The sequence below is a fragment of the Photinus pyralis genome, unplaced genomic scaffold (genome assembly GCF_008802855.1).
Source record: "Photinus pyralis isolate 1611_PpyrPB1 unplaced genomic scaffold, Ppyr1.3 Ppyr1.4_LG4, whole genome shotgun sequence".
Lineage (NCBI taxonomy): Eukaryota > Metazoa > Arthropoda > Insecta > Coleoptera > Lampyridae > Photinus > Photinus pyralis.
Genome location: NW_022170511.1, coordinates 36,365,609 through 36,383,635, shown reverse-complemented (window position 1 = coordinate 36,383,635; position 18,027 = coordinate 36,365,609). Strand labels below are relative to the sequence as shown.

Sequence of the window (18,027 nt, the reverse complement as noted above, 5' to 3'; positions counted from 1 at the left end):
CCAAGTGCAAGTCTGCTTTGTTTCTGCACTTTTGATTTGATCGAATTTGCTTGCTCTTATAAACAATCCGAAGACCACAATACAGAAACGTGAACCAAAACAATAAACTGCCGTAAAATTATAGCTCGGTCGGTTTGTAGTGTTTGCACCATGAATATTATAGCTCAGCTTTGCACAATGTAAGATACGTGTGTCATACAACTTCTCGCCATAGGTTTAAAATGCCCTTTTTGGATAGATACTATTACATTTGTGATGGTAATTAAATGCAAATTTGGATTTTTCTAATTTTTTACAAAAAAAAAGAGTAATGCGAATGGTTTAGTTTAATTAGACTAGGTATATGAATGTATTGGAATACGTTTAGTACGTTTTTAATACTTTTCGGTAATGAGAGGTCTTTTTTAAGGTCCATTACAATATGGTATTTGCGTCGGATTTCCAATTGCAGTGGACACTGTGAGAGGAAGTGGTTCACGGACAAAGGCTCGTTGCATTCACAATATGAAGGGTCTTGATTTTCAAAAAGATATCCATGGGTTTTCCTTGTGTGACCTTTGAATTATGACTGTATGCTTCCTATTCATTGAGGGTAGATTAGTGGTCATTATTGTAGGCTGAATTTCGGATAGCTTGGTGTTGGAAAAGCTCCAAGCATTTTGCCACTTACTGATGATTGACTCTCTTAGGCAGTTCTGCAGGTCAATGTAGCTGCATTTGCTCAGTAGTCAGGTCCATGTTTAGGGATTCTTTTGCAGCCCGATCAGCTCTTTCGTTTCCACTTATGCCAACGTGGGAGGGTGACCAGACAATATTTACTAAAACGTTTCTCGCAGCAAGCTGATGATAGCGGTCGTGTACTTTTTGTGCTAAGAAATTTTTAGTATATGTTTTCTTTAAAAATTTGCATACCGAACAATTTGCACCTGTAAGTGTCTATTATTTACGTTAATTATAGTAAAAATAGCTTCCCAATGGTTGGAAACCCTTAACTTCTCAATAACCTACTTGCACGGGTACGTTGGCCTGTAGGTGTACTTTAAAAATATCTCGTGCAACGAATTTTTTTTAGCTCTTCAAACTCATGGACGGCGATTTTTTGCTTTTATTCTCGTCATTGACTCATGTATGACGAGAACATATTTATATAACTGTAGAGGTAATAAAAGATCGAATGACCGGCACTGTCGCATTTCGCACACGATACTTTTTTTTTGCGATCGGTCCCACTTGTTTTGGGCAAAAATCGGACGGTGTGAAAGGAAATCAAAGAGTTACCTGTAATCCAATGAGAGAAATTACGAACTTGCACTGCACATTTAGGCACCCAAACTGCAAACCACATAAATGAAACGGTCCAAGTTACCCCTTCCTGTGATCGACTTTTAATTTTAGATTTGGCATCGGGACGCTAGCTTTCCAGCGTCGACGAAATACGTGTAATTTTGTCACGTTAATTTTAACCAAGTGCAATATTAGTACAATCGGCCATAAAACGTGATTTACAACCTTCTCGTGATATACTTACTATTCAAGACTGCAAGGTCGATTAGCGCTTCGTAATTGAGATTTTTATAAAGGGGGAAGGTTGGGCATTGAGAGATAGATGAGAAATACATACAGTCATCAGGTATGTCCATAGGGACTACCATGCCTAATGATCAGTGTCAGGGACTGTTGTGTTAAAGGACCGAGTATCCTCTCTTGGCAATCCACATAAATAACGCTACATTGTTTTGTCTGTCTAAGCGTTCAAAATCAACATTCGAAAGCATGAATGAAGAAATCCCTGACCATTAAAGTTTCTTTCACTTCTTGGCACTAACAAATTCGTATGCCTTCGAAAGAAATAAACGAAGGAAAAACGACATAACAATGATAAGTTCAAAATATGGAATATCAGCAGTGGGTGCGTTTTGTGCTGCCATGCCTCAGTCGCATATTATACCTAATCAAAAGTACCTACAACATAACTAAAATGGCATTACTTAACTCGGCCCCATACTTCAATATTTTCTGGACAGTAATCTCTCTCACCTCATTTCCCTGACTTTTATGTAAATATTATTTATTATGCTTATATATCTAGTAGGTACGAGTATGAATTAATAACGATCCTCAAGATCGTTTATAATTTTATATCGGTGTCTGTCTGTCCATGTTCCTAAGAACTTTGTTTAGAAACGTCCGATAGCTTTGAAAATGGGTACAACACTTACACAGTGCTTTTAAGGATAGGTAAAGGTCGCTATTGTTTCTCAGTTGTAAAAATGAAGAATGTGTGTTCATCGAGATTTCCCCAGGGTCTTAAATGGCGACACCGTGGCTTTTTAGTTCATCGAGATTTCCCCAGCGTCTTAAAGGGCGCCACCATCGCTTTTTAGTTCATCGAGATTTCCCCAGTATCTTAAAGGGCGTCACCGTCGCTTTTTAGTTCGAGATTTCCCTAGGGTCTTAAAGGGCGCCACCGTCGCTTTTTAGTTCATCGAGATTTCCCCAGGGTCTTAAATGGCGCCACCGTCGCTTTTTAGTTCATCGAGTTCCCCAGGATCTTAAATGGCGCCACCGTCGCTTTTTAGTTCATCGAGTTCCCCAGGATCTTAAATGGCGCCACCGTCGCTTTTTAGTTCATCGAGATTTCCCCAGGGTCTTAAAGGGCGCCACCGTCGCTTTTTATTTCATCGAGATTTCCCCAGGGTCTTAAATGGCGCCACCGTCGCTTTATAGTTCGAGATTTCCCCAGGGTCTTAAAGGGCGCCACCGTCGCTTTATAGTTCGAGAGGGCGCCACCGTCGCTTTTCAGTTCGAGATTTCCCCAGGGTCTTAAAAGGCGCCACCGTCGCTTTTTAGTTCATCGAGATATCCCCAGGGTCTTAAATGGCGCCACCGTCGCTTTTTAGTTCATCGAGATCACTACATTTTGAAATAACACCTGTATATGAAATTTAGCCTGTCCAAACGAGATAAACTAACTAAAATCAAGCGAGTTTGCTACTTTTTTTGAGGAGCATTACGGATTTTAGATTATGGATCATACATCGACTTAAAATTAATGTCTACTTTAAGTCATATTGCGATTTAATTCATATCGTACCTTCGCTCAAAATGTATTACGCTTTGGTTTTGTTTTAATGTGATCGATTTTTGAAGAGAAATTTATTTTGTTTTAAAATATTAAAGCACCAGTTATAGTGAGCTAAACTGAATTTGAGCCTAATAATATTTATCACGTGGAAAAAGTTAAGTTCAAATTAAACATTTTTGTATACTTGGTTCATACGGCAGTTAAAATAAATTTTAATTTAAAAAGCTTACTACTCCTAAAGTTTTGTTCATTCATTAATCAAAGTCAAAAGAATTGACCAATCCTCTGGCACAATCAAATAATATTTATAAAAAATTAAAACGTGCAAGCGAAGATTGCACCATTTTTAAATCTTTTGCCTGTAAATCAAGTCCTTTGACTAGCTACAATCAACATTATATTATGTAGTATACATAGTATTGGACGAACAATCCAAAGGAGGCCGAGAATCGAAAATTAAAATATTCATATAAAAAAAAATAACGCGAATTTACTTACTACATTAAAATTAATGACTTTTTGTTTACGTAAGAAAGCAAGAACCTTAAAATCAGCCTACAGCCTCTTAACACTTTGCAATAAAATTGATATATAAACACTAGCTACAATTTGATAAACATGTAAATCGAAATCGAATGAAATGAAATATCATAAACACAGTAAAATACTTAATTTCTAAGTTTGTCGTGAAAAATTTGCCTAACGGAGGCACTTTTTAGAATTACTTGGTAATGGGTGAACGAGAACGTGATCTGGACTTTCTTCTAGTCGACTTTACGTCGGGTTCCACGCCCCAATCGCTTAAATCGTACTTGGACAAATCACCGTCGTCCTCTTCTTCATCTTCGTCCTCCGCCGCTTCGACTACCTTTTTCTTTTTCGTTTCCACCTCCCTTTCGGCCTCGTCGCTACTTGAACGTTCACTTTTACTTTTTCTCTTCTTCCGCCTACCGAATTCGTCGTACTCGTCGTCCGAGTCATTTCGTTCCTTATACTCTACAACACCACGGTCGTTATATCCTCCTCCCAATCCCGTTCGCTCCTCGACCTCGCCAAATTTCGGCGCGTTACACACGTTGCACTGCTGACGACGCGCCCAATTTACATTTCCGCACTTATTACACTGCCAGTCGTCCGCGCTGAATAGTCCGCGACTCTTTTCGGCCGCCGCCTTTCCAATTTCCTGGCCCAATTTTTTCCTCTTCGAAACGGCGGGCGGCACTCGTTCTTTACTGCATCTGTTGCACGCGTTACGGCGGGCGAAGTTTACATTTCCGCAGTCCTCGCAAGTCCAATCGCCCTCCGATATCTTGAGGGTTCCGCTGATGTTAGGTGGAGGCGGTGGGGTTAGTTCGGCCTCTGCCATCAACTTTCTACAAAAACAAAATCTTTAGGTACGAACGGAAATTGTTTATTTATATCGTTTACAAGAATTATTATAAAATCGATAAATAAATTTATTTCGCTGTCAAAACATTCATAAACGAAGAAGCCGACATGTCAAAATTTTCTTAAAAAGCTAGGTTAGGTAATGTCGATCGTGGATGACACTTGCGCAATAGGTACATTTATATCATGCTCAAAAATTAATGAACTTAATCGGGTGTTTTCAGATCACATTACATTTCATTTACTCTTAATAGTATGAGGAGTAGGTTTTCGGGGGTTAATTAAGTTGTCGAAAGCTTTTAAATGCACACCTTTGGATGTAAAGGTGTTGAATTTAAATTTGGCGCCTAACATTGCCAACAAACTCATCTGTATACTGTGGCGCCATCACTACGATTTCTAAAAAATAGTCGTTTTGTGGACCTGACAAAAGCTTTGTAAATTTTTAAGTTTTATAAAAATTGTGTAAAAAGAAAGGAAATTGTGCCGCGGGTGAGCAATTCGAAACGTACCACACATTTTTATTCTAAGTGGATATAGAATTAGCGTAAACCTGACGATAGTAGCGCTAAGAGAATTCGGCTCTACAATGGCAGCCAGCGATTCAGCGGGCGATGATTCTTTGTATCCGATTGCAGTATTAATCGATGAATTAAAAAATGAAGATGTACAGGTGAGTTCGCCCCATTTACCGCACATTCATAACCAATTCGCATTAATGACATCACATGTCTAATTAAAATCGACTCATTTCAGTTGCGTCTGAATTCGATTAAGAAACTTTCGACGATTGCCCTGGCACTGGGGGTCGAACGAACACGGTCCGAACTCATACCGTTTCTTACGGAAACAATATACGATGAGGATGAAGTACTTTTAGCTTTAGCGGAACAGCTAGGAAATTTTACGACGCTTGTGGGCGGGCCCGAACATGCCTACTGTCTGCTGCCGCCTTTGGAGAGTCTCGCGACCGTCGAGGAGACGGTCGTTCGAGACAAGGCGGTCGAATCGCTTCGTGCCGTCGCTCAGCAGCACACGCCTGCCGATCTCGAACAGCACTTCGTGCCGCTGGTACAGCGATTGTCGGCCGGCGATTGGTTCACCGCACGTACCTCGACGTGTGGGTTATTCGCTGTAAGTTTCTTCCGGACGTTTAGTGAAAAATCTAACTGACGTGCGTTCCAGGTGTGTTATCCACGAGTGTCTCCGGCTATGAAGGCCGATTTAAGATCTCATTTCCGTGCACTTTGTCAGGATGACACCCCGATGGTACGTAGGGCGGCTGCCGCAAAGTTGGGGGAACTAGCGCAAGTTGTTGAGTTAGAGTACCTTAAATCTGACTTAATTCCCATGTTTGTTAATTTAGCACAGGATGAACAGGTAGGTGTAATAGTCATGCATGTTGTGTGATTTAAAACTATGAATTTTATTTCTTATGCAAACTGTTACTCATTGTGCTAATGGCAAAATCGTGTTCTAAAATTTTAATTAAATCTAATGTTTAGTGATGTGTGTGAATATTTGCGACACTAATTTGCGAGCTCACTGCATTTTCAACGTACACCTGCAGCAATGTGTGTATATTTTTATGGAAGCGGCGGCAACACGAGCACTGGGCGCTTATAAATTTAAATAATTGATAATCAATTTAATAATCGATTAATTTAAACGATTAATCAAACCTGATTATCGATTTTTGTTTGATTATAATCGATTTTTTTGCCCAACGCCAATTACGCGTGCTTGACTTTTGCAGTTTGTCTGCACTTGCAAGTGTCGCAATGTCTATTTGTTTATCAAATGCTATGTTTATGCTTCGTGTTTGTCAATATATCTATAATTCTGAGATTTTTCTGCATTTTTGATACAATACACTACAGACTTCATTTATCTAGCTAGGTGAAAGACTGCTGGTAGAACAACGCGCGAATTTGCTCAAATAATAAATGCTCTGATGTTAGTATTAGATTAAAGCATAAGGCAAATGTGATCTACTCACTTTTATTGAAATTTAGGATTTGCGAATACTGATGTCTTAATTGAAGTGCAGTATTTCGAAAAAACTGCTTAAAAGCACGTGGAAATGAAAAAAAGCACAAAAAAATATAAAAGGAATTTAAAAGGAACAAAAATTTTCCCTGTAAAATATTATTTAAAAAATTAACATAAAACTCAATACACTAAGGAGTACATAAAACGAGTCCCCCCGCCCCCTCCTTTTTAACAAATTTCCTTCTTTTGAAATCAAGTTATTTCAGCATGTTTAAATATGTCCCCATCTCCAACCGCTTCTCCATTTAAAACCTTACATACAGTGTGTCCCTGGATTGATGTTACAAGAGGATGAACTAAACATTTTTGATTTTTATTTTAAGACTGGAAATAAGCCTTCCTTGGTATGAAGAAAATTTTAAGAATATTTTGAGTTTTTAAAAATCAAGTCAGCCTTGACAGTAAAACAAAAACTATTTTCTTTTCAGGTAAATTGTACTTTTGTTCATGATATAATAAAATGTTACTAATGGCCGTTTGCACCGACAAATTTAAGCGGAGCTTAGCTTAAGCGTAGCTTAAAATCCATTGCAACAATTATTGAGACAATGGTTGCCATGGATTTTAAGCTAAGCTCCGCTTAAATTTATTGGTGCAAACGGCCATAAGAAAAGTTGTTAAACCATTTACTAAGCTATTTTGGTTTTAAATAATGCACTTTATCGGCACAAAATGTATCCTTGTTTGTAATATATTACAAATGGTTGCTTGTGACAGAAGATTCTTTGAAATTACGTTTTAAAACTGAATCTTATGATATTTCTATCTACGCTCCAATCAAAACTTTGGATTTTATCCTGCACTGTGCATGTGTAGTTTTCTGCAAAATCACCAATTAGACCAGCAGTTCTTAACCTTTTTTAGTTTCCTTAAAATGCTGACCTTGATGATATGAATTTTAGTGAAAATCACTCGCCCCCCAAATTATTAAAACGAAAATTAGATTTTTAGGCAAATACTAAATTCTAATTTATCTATTTTTCCCATTTCCCGAATTAAACAGACGCAGAATTTTTCAATCTACAAGAAACCTATTTTTAACTGATCTAAATTAATTACTGGAGAAAATATTTCGATATAAGGAAATCATATTGAAATCCCTGCACATTTTACATCCTGTATAGTAAAATCCCCTCTTTCATGCAGGCTCCCGAAATATTCTCGAATATTCAAGTTATCGCCTTCGTTTTTTATCGCAGATGAGTAATCTTTCATAGTTCCCTGATGTCTATAGGGACTTCTGGAATATTCGCTACATTATTATACCATCACAATCTGACATATCAAGGTATCTTGGTCCTACAATCAAACAAATTTTTTTGATTCAAAATTGTTACCACTTTTTTTAGTTGCTCTAACAGACTATCGAACTACAAAAAGTATCGTATATAGCATTCCCTCGAGCGCTTGTGGCCCTCAACTCAGTTGAAACTTTACACTGCGAAAGAGACCGCCGCAGGGTATGCTGAATGTGAAAGATTTATTTGCGTGCTAAAGACGAGTTCTTATGCTACACGTGTGGGTGTTTGTTCTCAAAATTGCAAAACTGAAATATTTTATTATCTGGGCTTTTTAATTAAAAATCCGTGCGTTGTCCGGTCCTGTGGAGCACGGATAGTTGGAGTTCTACTGTACCATTAAATTACACAGTGCTAACTGATTTTAATTTTCCACATTCCAGGAAGTTTGTGCGATAGGTATTTTTGCATGATTAGGGTGTTGTGTGTGGGTGCACCATTTTGTTGAAACCAACGGTTTCCCATTTTTAGATTTTCTTTGTTTGCCTGCCGTAAGTACATCGTATTTGTAATAAAAAATGCTACTCAATACAGTATGTACTTTTTGACGTGCCATATAAAAAAATAAAGTGATGATAATTTCTTTGAAACGCAATGAGAATTTGGTTTTTATTTTTTTGTATCTGCTGAAATAACAAAAAAAAAAACGAAATCACTTTTATAATACCAACTGATACAATTAAAAAAGGTTACAAATTATGAAATTCAATTTTGGACAGTGACGTTTGTCAGGAGACGCAAGTCTTTTTCTGAACTTCAAACTCACTATAAAAAAGTTTTGAAAGTGACCCGAGAAGTGACCCAAGAAATTGTGCTATTTGTAGTATTAGTATAGTAACACCCCACCAATTGGAACACAGTATTTGCAAAAAAGTGATGGTATCTCAGTTAAGGTGCATTAAACAAATTTGAAATTTAAATAATCAAACAAACAACTACCGCAAAATCGTGTAAAAGTTTGCTGCCATTAGTATAACAAAATATAAATTTAACGGTGCTTATACATAGTGAAATCACACATTCAAAACTGTCCCATAGACGTACAAACTCTATTCTTGTCAATTGTAGGATTCCGTCAGACTGCTAGCAGTCGAAGCTTGTGTAAATATCGCAACACTCCTACCTCAAGAAGACGTAGAGAAACTTGTAATGCCCACACTGCGACAGTGTGCAGGTAAGTGTCTGAAATTAAAGGCCCCAATGCGTTTACAGCCAAATTTCCAGGTGACACGTCGTGGCGCGTGCGTTATATGGTCGCGGACAAATTTACAGAACTACAAAAAGCCGTGGGTCCGGAAATAACGCGAACCGACCTAGTGCCTGCATTTCAAAGTCTACTGAAGGACACAGAGGCGGAGGTTCGTGCGGCCGCTGCCAACAAGGTTAAAGACTTCTGTCAAAATTTGGACAAGCCGCACCAGGAGAACATAATTATGAATAATATTCTACCGTGTGTAAAAGAGCTAGTCTCGGATCCGAATCAACACGTCAAATCTGCGCTGGCTTCCGTAATAATGGGTCTGAGCCCGATTTTGGGTCGTCACAACACAATTGAGCACCTCCTGCCACTCTTTCTGTCTCAGTTAAAAGACGAATGTCCGGAAGTACGATTGAATATCATTTCGAACTTGGACTGCGTTAACGAAGTAATCGGCATACAGCAACTGTCACAGTCACTATTGCCGGCGATCGTTGAGCTCGCCGAAGATTCCAAGTGGCGCGTGAGGTCGGCGATTATCGAATATATGCCTTTACTAGCCGGCCAGTTGGGTCAGGAGTTTTTCGACGAGAAACTAAACGCACTCTGCATGACCTGGCTAATGGATCACGTTTTTGCGATACGCGAGGCGGCGACTTTGAATTTGCGCAAGCTGGTCGACCAGTTCGGTGCCGAGTGGGCGGAGAATACGATAATTCCGAAAGTACTGGCGATGGCCAGAGATCAAAATTATTTGTATCGGATGACGTGTTTGTTTTGTATAAACGTTCTGGCAGAGGCTTGCGGCAGCGATATCACCACCCGGTTATTATTACCGACCGTTCTTAGTATGGCAAACGATAAAGTCGCTAACGTACGATTTAATGTTGCAAAAACGCTTCAGAAAATCGCGCCACAACTCGATCAGGCCATTATTCAACCTCAAGTCAAACCCGTGCTGGATAAACTCAATGTGGATGGAGATGTCGATGTCAAATATTCCGCGTCGGAAGCAATTGCGGGAATTACTGGTAAGTTGTCTTCTGTAAGTGAAGTTTACTAACCGTAAACTTTCAGCCCTAGGTTGAGTGCCGTACAACAACGTTGAAGTATTTTAAGAACCTATCAGAATCTCACGAATGAGTCATTAAAAATTACATAATCTCCTAGGCTTTATGATTTAAGTACATATGTCTGTTGTGCTACAAAAATATTATTTAAAGATATGTAAAATAGTGTTCTTTAGATGCTATAGTATTAAACAAAATATTGATAACAAGCGACTGTACATTATTTTGATATTTATTGCTGAACTTCTTCGTTCCCATATTTGAATGGCGGTGACTTTCAATATACGGGAATGAAAAAACTCGAATGTAATTTCATGTGTTATCGTTGACTTATTACTGACAACCTGGAAGCCAATTTTTAGTTTTTATACCAATAATTATAAAGTTTTTATTATTAAAAGTTTTAAAATAAATTTATCTAATATAAGTTGATCATTATTTATGTCTCGTTTGTGCCAAATTTGATGATTTACACGAGGTTTTATATATCATTTTCGCTAATAAACATTTTTCATTTAATATTGCTTTCATTTTCTTTTTATTATTCAGCACTGTTTGGTATTACTCTTGAGGTTTAATTCTGTTCTATTACGTTATTTTACCATCGACAATACCACCTATTAATCATGGTATATCGGTGACTACTTTTATTTTAAATAATAAGGTTATTCACATTCTAACAACAAAGTTTATTAATGTGAGAAAATACTATGACTTTTTTTAAGGCCGGAAAAAAAAATTGTCTGAGATCGAGATCGATCGAGAGTCCATAATTTCAAACAGTTCCAAGATCCGAGATCAAAAGTTACAGCCCTTTGAATTTTCTTTCGAAATTGGTTTTTAGTCCATAACTTTTGATTGAGAAGTCTAATCGAAAAAGTACGAATCGTTTTGGATTCTACGCTCCAAAATTAATAAGAAAAAGTGTTTTCCCGAGAAATTTTGGTGTAGTCGATTTTTGGTAAAAAAGGAAGGTTGTACACTGCCTTTTTTGAGGCCCCAAAAAAGATTGTCTCAGATCGACCGGAAAAAAACATTTTCTTTTAGAATATGCGACCTGTAGACAGTTCCAAGATTGGGCTACTAGATCAAAAGTTACAGCCCTTTGAATTTTCTTTCGAAATTGGTTTTTAGTCTATAACTTTTGATTGAGAAGTCTGATCGAAAAAGTACGAATTGTTTTGGATTCTACGCACCAAAATTAATAAGAAAAAGTGTTTTCCCGAGAAGTTTTGGTGTAGTAGATTTTTGGTAAAAAAAAGGAAGGAAGTATCCAAATACTTTGCGAAGTATTCGAATACTAAATATTTGTGAAAGTATTTGAGTTACAAATACAAATACTGCTTCCATAAAAGTATTTAATTACAAAGTATTTGAATACTTTAAAGGATTTGAATACTAAAAAGTATTTACAAAATCGAATACTGCCCAGCTCTGCTAGTAATTTAATTAACCAAAAAAATTAAAAATAAAAATTTGTGAAATACAGTAACGGATTTTTTTTTATGTTATTTAGCTATTTTGTTATTTTTATGAATACTAAGCGAAAATTCTGAATTTTCAATAGAAAAACAGAAATGCGCAAGTGGTAATTTTAAATTATTATATTTATTGCAAAGAAAAGTTGAACTCAATAATATAAAATATAATGAGAGATTTTGATATTGATATTAATATAAATAAAATATATTATTAATTATATAATGTAAAAAACGAAAACAACTTGACTTTTTGAAATACAACCACGAAACGGAATGTTTTTTTAGGTTTTTTTTATATTTTTGTATACTTCGCCCAGACTACACGTATTTTATTTCGATTGCACTGGTCGTTTTAACTTTATTGTAGAAAAAATATCAATGTTTATTAATGTTACCTAACCCCAAAAAGCGCTCAAGTACTATGGTCTACGTCTGTTCTTAAGCTAATTTTACTGTAAAGGTACGGCGGATGCTGAGCACGTAGTAATTTAAAATAAAAACACGCACAGCGAAGAGATTTGCAATTTACCATGTTTATAGCCACGTTTATCCTCGTGTTTATCTTTTATTCTTAACATTCAGTTATAGCTTATTTTTGGTAATGGTTTTGCAATGTTGAATCGGGCCGATTATGTGGGAACAGTTGCAAGTTGGGAAAAAGGAAACTTTCTTCCTACAATATATGTACTCACTATACGACTAATAATTAACATTTTTGAGGCTATTGTACAAATTGTTAATTTCAAAAATGTCATAACAGTAAGGCTTCCTCTGTACCACTTGATACAGGTCGTTCTTCGTCACTCTTCGGTTTCTGGTTACGCTTCTTTTTTCCTCGTATCTTATTGATCTGTTGCTTGTTAAACATTTTGGAGAAATCCGAAAATTTGTCCATTTTTGAAAGGTAGGATCTTTTCGCGGAAGATTTACTACCGTCCCTTGACTTGCTGACAGACGAGTTCTCTACGTTCACGCCCTGAAAAGAAAGAGAAGTAAATTACATAATCTTTCGCATATTGTATAACCTCCATCATGTCATCTAGGGTTGGTCCTCTGTTCCATCCGAAATCGCCCCTACCGAAGATCCAACCGGGCGCAATTCCGGTCGGGCGGTGTAGAAGTTCGGCGTTCCGACAGGATGTGTAGACTATTCTGGATAGGAGGATCGTGGCGATCTGAAATATAAAGATTGAAGCAAACTGGTTTCCTGAAATCGTACACCATTAAAATGAATATCAGGACGGTTATGGTAATGAACCCAGTGATGCCCTCCTCTATGGGTTTGGTAAGCGTCGTCAGACAGCCCTTTGTATACAGCGAGTTTTCGACGATTGTCGGTTCTTCTTTCCACAGGTACGAAGATTCCATTTGTTGGAAAGGATCGTGGAAACACTGCAGTGGGTATTCAATATTACAGCAGCTCCACGGTACGACGGGAAGCAAAATCTTGGAGGGTGACAGTCGTAATCTGCATTGATCTCGTAAATGACTGTTCGTCCTTAGGGAATACCTACTCCTTGACCAATTGATGCTCCAGGTGAATTTGTTGTTCTTCGATCCAGGAGAGTTGGTACCAATCCTTGTAGTCGTAAACACCGCAGCATTGCATTTTCACTTGAAGTTCGTCAATGGTGCGTTTCCAGAAAGAGTCTTTGAGGTACTGCATCATCCCGTACTCCAAGGCGCGGGTTACCACGTGTATTATATGTCGTGATATTCTTCTCCCCATACTTGCCACAATTAACACGTTAACCAGAACGTTGCATCCCACAAGTGACCAGAGGAATACAAAGCGCCTTGTACTTTTCCTACAACACCGCCGATGTACATTGCCAATCAGATACGAGTAATTTGCACTACAAACTTGAGCGATTGCTTGTAGCATTTGTAACAAATCTTAAGGCCAAATAGTCCGTGAAAGATGATATGGGTACCGAAAATGGCAATGATCGCGAACACAAAATTTACTTCGATTTTTTCCGAGTACAACGTTGGCGATATTCGTACGCAGATGTAGCTGGACCACCAGGTTGCTATTAGACCTAGCAAAGTCTGGAGACTAGTTAGAGCGACAAACGCCAGCGCGCATATGTACCTCTCTCGCTGTGACAGTTTAACAACACCAATTGCCATTATGTTTGACAAAAGTTGCATGTGTCTATAAATCGCGTTTGCGTAAAGCTATCAAACAAAAGTTATCGATCAAACATTTTGCAAAATGGACGAAAAAGGAGGAAAAGTTGAGGCTGATACACAAATTGAGGTACAACCGGAGCGAGAGGAAAAAGATTCTCTGTTCTCTGACGAGGATGAGGAAGGTAAATGGACGGTGAGGTGATTAACACCGAATAATGTGTGAGTTAATTTACAGAAAAAGTTGTGGAGGTCACCACGCCCGTTGAGGCGGAAGAAGTGATCACAGCAGAATATGCGGAAGAAGTAATGGCGAAGTTGGTGCGTATAGTAAAAGATTTAACGATGTTGTACGATTTGAGAGAAAGCGACTGGACGGAAGACACCGAAAAAGCTATTCAAGAGTTTTTTACCGACTTAACTATCCCGATTTTAGTCGTTTATTTTGATCACGATACATTAATCGTGTCCAAAACTTTTCCTACATGTTGCATTGTAGATTTGATGTATTTTATTAGAGGGCCAAACGAAAAATTTGAGCTTTCTACTATTCACGACTGTATAATGTTTGGAAATGCACACCGCGATGTCGAAGGGACAATCTTAAATATTTTGGAAAGCATATACGCTCCTATACTTTTTAGTGTTACCACTTGGCCCGACAGTATCCTTTTTAGGAAGCTCGCGGAAAAACTTATTTTAAAAACTTCCTGAACTTCAATTTAGGTGTCAAAAACGATATCTGCACCGCGACATACAATTTTCTGCAGACTGTAACGGACCTTCATCATCGTCTCTACGGCCTTACCGTTATCTATATTCCCCAAGAATGCGTTAACGTCTCCGTCGTGCAAGCGAGCAAAGATAAAGAGTTAATCAAGAGATTGGAAGGCGTTGTGGTTTACTGGACGCGTCAAATACGAGTCTGTCTGCAGGACCAAGACCAAAACACTCCACAAGATCTACTTTGTCCGATAGACGAGTACGAATTCTGGGTCTACAGACGTAAGCGCCTCTCCCTCCCCTACGAAAACTTTACCACAATCTGATTGTAGACGAGAATCTCTCGGGATTGAGTTACCAGATGAAAAATCCAAATTTAATGCACGTGTGCGATATTTTGAGTTACGTCCAATCGACTCACGTGACTCAATTCATGATTTTAATCGAAGACATACATCACAGTTTGCGAGAGGCGAAATCAAATATAGAGTACTTACAAGTGATCACGCAGCCATGCGCCGATTTGATGGAAAAGCAATCGCCTGCTGAAATACCTCGGAACTTAGTGGAAATTCTAAATCTGTTTCGGTTCATCTGGGAGCAGAGTCCCTTTTACAATTCCAGACGAAAGATCACCGCTCTGTGTAGGGCGTTAAGTAACCAAATTATACTTCAGTGTAAGAAATTTACCAACCTGGACGTTGTATTTAAGGAGAAACATAGCAGAGCTGCGATAATTATGTTTCAAACTTGCATTGACTGCTGCGTGGAGTACACTAGAATTTATACTGCAGTAAGTGCGTCTCACGAGTACCTATATTATCACACTGATGCATATTGACCGATTCCTTTTTAGCGCATTTTCACAATAAAAAAAAATGCGCTATTGTGGCCACTTTGTCCGTCCGCTCGTTTTGCGACGCTACTAGTTCTTTAACTTAAGAGCTATTGTTCTACTTTTTTCGCTATTTGGTTCGTTATGGTGTCGAGGCTTGCACCAAGGAAGGAATTTTTTCTGTACCGCTTACAAAAAAAGTTATTGTAAAAAAAATAAAAAACCGTTTTTTACATGTTCTATCATTTTACATTTTTGCCATTTATTAACGATCCTAGAGATCATTTATAAATTTGCATTGCTATCTGTCGTCTGCCTGTTAGTCTGTCCGTCTGTTCCTTTGTCTGTCTGTCCCTCTATCTGTCCGTGTGAACGATAACTTTGTTGAGAAATGTCCGATCGCTTTTACATCTCCGTTAGTTATGAACTGAATTGCATGAAATTCAATATGGGCATAGCTTTAGCCATATAATACGCAATGCCAAAATTTGAGTCGAATCGATTCAAAATTCACAGTGCCCTTTTCGCATCTCGACCATTTATAAACCGAATTGCAAACTTTTTTAATTATAAAAGTATTTAAATGAAATTTGATACATAGCCACTTGGAATAAAAGCAAATTTAACGCCAATTTCAAAATTTGGTTTTGCGCATGCGCAGTGCCAACTTTCTTATTTATGGAGGGATTTAAATAAAATTTGATAAATAGCCACTTGGAATAAAAGCAAATGTAACGCAAGTTTCAAAATTTGGTTTTGCGCATGCGCAGTGCCAACTTTTTTATTTATGGAAGCATTTAAATGAAATTTGATACATATAGCCACTTGGAATAAAGGAAAAGCTAATGCCAGTTTCAAAATTTAGGTTTGCGCATGCGCAGTTCCAACTTTCTTATTTAGAAAAGCATTGAAATGAAACTCTTCTTATAAACTGAAGTTGAAGTAGCACGTCAAAAATGGATTGCACATGTGCAACGCTGTCTTTCATATTTGTGGCCGGATTTTTACATTTTTAACAAAAGTTGCACCTTACAAATAGGAAATGAATGCAAGTGGAAATGCGCTTTATGTAAATCGTTTACGATTACTTTTTAACTTGTTTGTGTGTTCCAACTAACATCCTAAAATTCTCAATCACATCAAATTTGTGTCGAAAGAGAGTTAAATTTCATCTCGTTTTGAAATCATCCCGTTGGATGGGATGGTCGTCCCTTACAAAAACTCTTACTTGCACCAAAACTAACTTTAGTGTTCATTTTCATAGTTTTAGTTAAAAAAAATAGATGAGTGCGTCAAGTATTCAATGTTCAGTTATTTTGTGGGCTGATGCGTTTTGAATCATCGAGTATAACTGTTTGATATAAATTCATTTTAGGTTTCCGAAACCCACATTAAATACAGTCAGACACATTGGAACCTGGACAAGGCCCCTATTTTTAACCACATCGACACATTTATTCAACGCTGCAAGGACATGATAGAAATATGCGAAGCTATGATCACCTTCGGAAGGTTCGACGAGAAGGAATCGATTCCAATTCCGAGACTTGGCGGTACACGCGGCGTAGAGTTTGAAACTTGGTGCGTTAGAATCGAGAATATGTTTCAGGAGAGCTTAAATTACATTGAGGAGGTAAATTTCCGTTCCACTGGAGTACTGGAGCGGTACGAATGCGGTATATACTTCCCTCATTCGTGCCGCTACCGCTCCCGTGCCCGCATTCCCGCGTCGTTTTGAGTGGACCTTTAACGTCATTCATTGCAGCAGCGAGAGACCATACTGGACGTGCAAGATTCGTCTTGGAACGACAAGATATTGAAATTCCGCGCGCGAATGGAAGTAATCGAAACTGTAATAGAAAACCTCGTCAATGCAATTTTCAAGGAGGTCGTCACGGTCGAGGATGGCATCGAGGCGTTGGCCGCGCTTTACAATTATTCTACGCGAAAGAGTCTGAAGAACGTTTTTGATTTCCAAACTCGTTTCGTAAGAGAAGCGCGCCACTTTGCCGGTAATGTTAACTATTTTTTTAGATTTACTCCCTATTCTTGGGCGAAATTAACGATTGCAAACAGGAACTGGTTAAACAAAACGAAGAGTATCCGGCTCAGTTCCCCTACTACGCCGGAAGGGCTATGATCGCCAGTTTGAAGCGGAACCGTTTAGAGATTCTGAAGAAAACCGTAGAAAACGCCTCCTGGTTGCGAGACTGCAGTATTGCCGAGGACACCTGGGCGCAGTACGCCCATGTTTTAGTTTCGATCGAGAATATAATTCGTAATTTGTATCAGAAGTGGATCACTAGTGTCGGAACTGAGTCGAACGAGCGACTAAACAGGTCGTTAATGAAACGAAGTACAAGTAAGATGGGGTTATTGGAATGCAACATTGACAGGTAGGTATAAGTTTCTGGAGAATTATGAAACATATTAACCTGGTAGGTCTCTTTTGGAACTGCTGCACGAGGCAAAATACTGGGAGGCGTTGAAGTTTGAGCTTCCTGGCTATCTCGGCTCGATATGCCAAAAGGGCAACCAACTGAAGCTTATATTTGAGAAGGTGCTTGCTGTGGTCATGGACTACAACAAAATTATTGCATCGTTGTCAGGCGAGGAACGCTTGCTTTTTCGACAGCTCATCAACGACGTAGAAAAGAAGATTGTTCCGGGACTGTCCAAGTTGACGTGGGCGACCGATGTTGGCGACGCTTACGTGGCCGAATGTTGCACTGCTACAGCGGAGGTAATTACGAACTTGTATCT

General features: G+C 38.4%; 5 protein-coding genes across 6 annotated transcripts in view; 2 read left to right on the top strand and 3 right to left on the bottom strand.

Moving 5' to 3' along the window:
- The window catches only part of LOC116167630 (vegetative cell wall protein gp1-like), a 31,586-nt gene extending 30,190 nt beyond the window's left edge, over positions 1 to 1,396 (bottom strand). Inside the window, exon 1 of the mRNA XM_031483051.1 lies at positions 1,279 to 1,396. The gene's annotated coding sequence lies outside the window, so the exon portion shown is untranslated. The remainder of the gene's footprint in view (positions 1 to 1,278) is intronic.
- A 1,849-nt stretch (positions 1,397 to 3,245) lies between these two features.
- LOC116167632 (zinc finger Ran-binding domain-containing protein 2) lies at positions 3,246 to 4,629 on the bottom strand. Its single transcript, XM_031483053.1, has 2 exons — positions 4,514 to 4,629; positions 3,246 to 4,458 (listed from the first exon to the last, which is right to left on the bottom strand). Exon 2 carries the CDS (start codon positions 4,449 to 4,451, stop codon positions 3,807 to 3,809), a length of 645 nt encoding a protein of 214 aa, XP_031338913.1. The 5' UTR covers positions 4,452 to 4,458; positions 4,514 to 4,629; the 3' UTR covers positions 3,246 to 3,806.
- Positions 4,630 to 4,865: 236 nt separating this feature from the next.
- LOC116167626 (serine/threonine-protein phosphatase 2A 65 kDa regulatory subunit A alpha isoform) lies at positions 4,866 to 10,519 on the top strand. The gene is made up of 7 exons (XM_031483046.1): positions 4,866 to 4,966; positions 5,015 to 5,147; positions 5,231 to 5,608; positions 5,660 to 5,854; positions 8,893 to 8,998; positions 9,049 to 10,053; positions 10,100 to 10,519. The coding sequence occupies exons 2-7, from the start codon at positions 5,064 to 5,066 to the stop codon at positions 10,108 to 10,110; spliced, it is 1,779 nt and encodes a 592-aa protein (XP_031338906.1). The 5' UTR covers positions 4,866 to 4,966; positions 5,015 to 5,063; the 3' UTR covers positions 10,111 to 10,519.
- A 1,304-nt stretch (positions 10,520 to 11,823) lies between these two features.
- On the bottom strand, positions 11,824 to 13,950 carry LOC116167629 (peripherin-2). The gene is made up of 5 exons (XM_031483048.1): positions 13,438 to 13,950; positions 13,088 to 13,381; positions 12,795 to 13,041; positions 12,599 to 12,748; positions 11,824 to 12,549 (listed from the first exon to the last, which is right to left on the bottom strand). The coding sequence occupies exons 1-5, from the start codon at positions 13,725 to 13,727 to the stop codon at positions 12,325 to 12,327; spliced, it is 1,206 nt and encodes a 401-aa protein (XP_031338908.1). The 5' UTR covers positions 13,728 to 13,950; the 3' UTR covers positions 11,824 to 12,324.
- The window catches only part of LOC116167623 (dynein heavy chain 2, axonemal-like), a 28,677-nt gene continuing 24,432 nt past the window's right edge, over positions 13,783 to 18,027 (top strand). For both annotated transcript variants that reach the window (XM_031483040.1, XM_031483041.1), the window contains exons 1-8: positions 13,783 to 13,891; positions 13,945 to 14,370; positions 14,433 to 14,711; positions 14,762 to 15,222; positions 16,640 to 16,897; positions 17,030 to 17,251; positions 17,299 to 17,660; positions 17,707 to 18,007. In XM_031483040.1, the coding sequence (XP_031338900.1) occupies positions 13,792 to 13,891; positions 13,945 to 14,370; positions 14,433 to 14,711; positions 14,762 to 15,222; positions 16,640 to 16,897; positions 17,030 to 17,251; positions 17,299 to 17,660; positions 17,707 to 18,007 (2,409 nt within the window). In that variant the 5' untranslated portion in view covers positions 13,783 to 13,791. The remainder of the gene's footprint in view (positions 13,892 to 13,944; positions 14,371 to 14,432; positions 14,712 to 14,761; positions 15,223 to 16,639; positions 16,898 to 17,029; positions 17,252 to 17,298; positions 17,661 to 17,706; positions 18,008 to 18,027) is intronic.